The sequence below is a fragment of the Drosophila grimshawi genome, unplaced genomic scaffold (assembly GCF_018153295.1).
Source record: "Drosophila grimshawi isolate 15287-2541.00 unplaced genomic scaffold, ASM1815329v1 contig_44, whole genome shotgun sequence".
Classification (NCBI taxonomy): Eukaryota; Metazoa; Arthropoda; class Insecta; order Diptera; family Drosophilidae; genus Drosophila; species Drosophila grimshawi.
The window spans coordinates 2,603,423-2,606,136 of NW_025063240.1; the positions used below are offsets into that span (position 1 = coordinate 2,603,423).

The 2,714-nt window shown below is 40.5% G+C and overlaps 1 protein-coding gene across 2 annotated transcripts; it reads right to left on the reverse strand.

Moving 5' to 3' along the window:
• Window positions 1-817: 817 nt before the first annotated feature.
• Window positions 818-1,561, reverse strand: LOC6556655. 2 transcript variants are annotated; one of them, XM_032742408.2, is made up of 2 exons: window positions 1,124-1,533; window positions 818-916 (listed from the first exon to the last, which is right to left on the reverse strand). In XM_032742408.2, exons 1-2 carry the CDS (start codon window positions 1,516-1,518, stop codon window positions 826-828), a joined length of 486 nt encoding a protein of 161 aa, XP_032598299.1. In that variant the 5' UTR covers window positions 1,519-1,533; the 3' UTR covers window positions 818-825. The 2 variants fall into 2 exon arrangements, with proteins under 2 accessions (XP_032598299.1, XP_032598295.1); XM_032742404.2 differs by having other exon boundaries at window positions 818-1,561.
• Between the last annotated feature and the right edge of the window lie 1,153 nt (window positions 1,562-2,714).

Sequence of the window (2,714 nt, forward strand, 5' to 3'; positions counted from 1 at the left end):
CGTGTGTGTGTGTTTGTGTGTGTGTGTGTGTATATATGTGTGTGTGAGTAAAGCAGCTCAGTCTGCACATGCCATGCGGCGCTTAAGGGGTGTGTATCCAATACATAGTATATTGTTGGCGATTTATGAGCACTTGATTTGCAATCAGCTGTCGGCTTATAAAATAATAATGCACTAAGAGCCCACATTGAACTAAAGCTGGTCACTTGACAAACAGCATCAAAAGCGGTAGCTATAAGTTTAATTGTAATTTTGTTCAATTCCAGATCAGGATGTTTAACATTCTGTTTTCATTCTATTAGTGAGAATTTATAATTAAAAGGCTTAAACCAAAATTGAGAAATGCTTCAATAGGTATAAGTGAAGTTCGCGGTTTGAGGCTAATAAGAATATCTGTTCATATATTTATATACACTTGATTGTGTCGGAAATGTTGAAAATACCTGTTTTATGTCAATGTATTTTATTTTATTTAAAACAATCAACTGGTCATGTTTTGTTTTTGACGATTTTCTTCTAAATATAAAACTTGTTTTCAAAGAAAAACTTAATTGGAAATCATGGCAGACGCCCCAGTTGAGTCGGAGCTTGGCCTTCTGGTGGCGGACATCTTGGCATAGATGCCGCGTTTGACTACCAGTTTGGCGCGAGGCATTGATTGCTTAGCATATAGATCCTGTGCCAACGGCAGCATCGCCTGCAGCTTCTTCTGGCTGTTGCGGTGCACCTTTGACTTTACTGGCGTTTCGTAGATTATCAGCTCCATCGGTATGACGGGCTCTCGCTGTTTGCCTATCGTGATTGAGTTCGATTTGCCAATGTCCATTAGCTCGGTGACCTCCGAGTCACGCAGCAGCAAGTAGTTACCATCGTTGGATTCTGTTGGCTAGTGTAGTCCCGCACCATTCGTATAACGCTGTGTGAGTAAGAGTAGGATCGGTCGTAGATGGTTAGTGTGTAGTATAGTTTGCTAGTTGTAGCGGGTGAGGTAAGCCAGAGTACATAGATGCCCGATGTGCTGGCATTCTCGGCGACCATTTCGCTCTCCAAACGCTTATCACTGAGTTGGGCAAACCAGGTGCAGTGGCAGACCATCATCATAATGGGCAGGTAATTGGCATACTTGTGATAGTCGTGGAATAGGTCCGTATGGGGAAGGCTCATACAGCTGGTTCCCGGCAGTGTATTCGGTTTGTTCATCTGCCCTCCATACAGGAGTGTCGCCACGCAGTCATTCTGCCCGTGCTCATAGCCCGTCGGATTAAAGAACATTGTCAGCGGTCGATGCTCATATATCTCCGCATTCAGGTTGTCCCCAGCAATTGCATGTCTGTGTAGCATGTGCTTCATCAGATTGGATGGAAACACGATAGCAGAGCAATTCCCCACAGGACAATTAGCTGGTAGTAGGGACAATTGCTGAACGGCGTCCCTGCGCTCCACTTCTTTCTGATGCTCCTCTTCCCGTTGATGTGATATCTTATCCATTTTCTTTGCAGGTGCATTAATTGGATACATTTTGTAATATCTGATTCATTAATATGTCTTACAATAATTTTGAAAGAATATTTCTTGAATGCTTTGAATTGAAATTAATTTTACTTGACTGACAAATAAAGCATGACCAACTACCGGAAGGCAGCGTGTTTATTTACATTTCTTATACATATTTAAAATATTCAGCTTAACAGAATTCCAACGAGACCCATGAGAGTCAAGACTTAAAGCTATTTTTTGCCAGCTACTAAAAATCCGCACTTCTTGGTTTTGTGGCACTCTAATCCTCTGCAGTATATATTCAAACAAGCATGCATGCATATGTATTGGAAGACACAGCTGCTTTGTGGCATTTCTAAAGCGACCGAATTGCAGTTTGTTCTGAACAACGTCTGCCACAGGAGACGATGCTGCATAAAAACGAGCAGCTGCGAATGTGTATGTGTATAAATAAACAAAAACGGAATTAGTCGACAAAAGGCCAAAGCAAAGTGTCAAAATATTTTGTCCTTCACTCTTGCGAACTACCGCAAAAACCACAAAACTTCAAACGGCCAAGGCTTTGAGTCAACTGCTGCTAACTTATCAAGTTGTTGACATTACAAGCACTTTTCGTATGCAGAATGGTGGAGGCCTAAGAACAAAAGAAGATACTGCTGTAAAGAGTTGGTATCTTGTGGCAACGATTCGGTGTTTTCCATGTGATGTGTTGCACTCAATTGAGTACCTGCTTAAGTTTTTTTGTTCAACGAAAATCTGCGACTCCACAATATATGTCTTTCTTATTTGTACAAAAGCGCAACGAAAGAAGATTGCCAATTTCTTGGGGTATTTGATAAAGTAATCAATAAAAAGAAATATACTTCATTTATTATCTTATATGGAAACTTTCTCGTCAGGTTGACCCCGATCTACAAGGGTATGATATCTTCGGCGCTCTATTTTATTTATTATACATTTTAGAATGGTTAATAATAATCTTTTGTCCATTTTGTTTGTTATTATTACCTGGTAACCGAAAAGTTACCAAAGTTTAACCACAATACAATGCAAAACATACACAGTTTGCAAACTCTCGCCAAACTTTCATTTTACTTTATGTAAATCTGCACAAACTAATTTTGGGTTGGATGACAGCTGCGAATTAATTCAAATTGAGTGATCACCGCAAGGCAAACAACTGTAACAATGAGGTCGAGAAGCGGGCCATTGGCGGC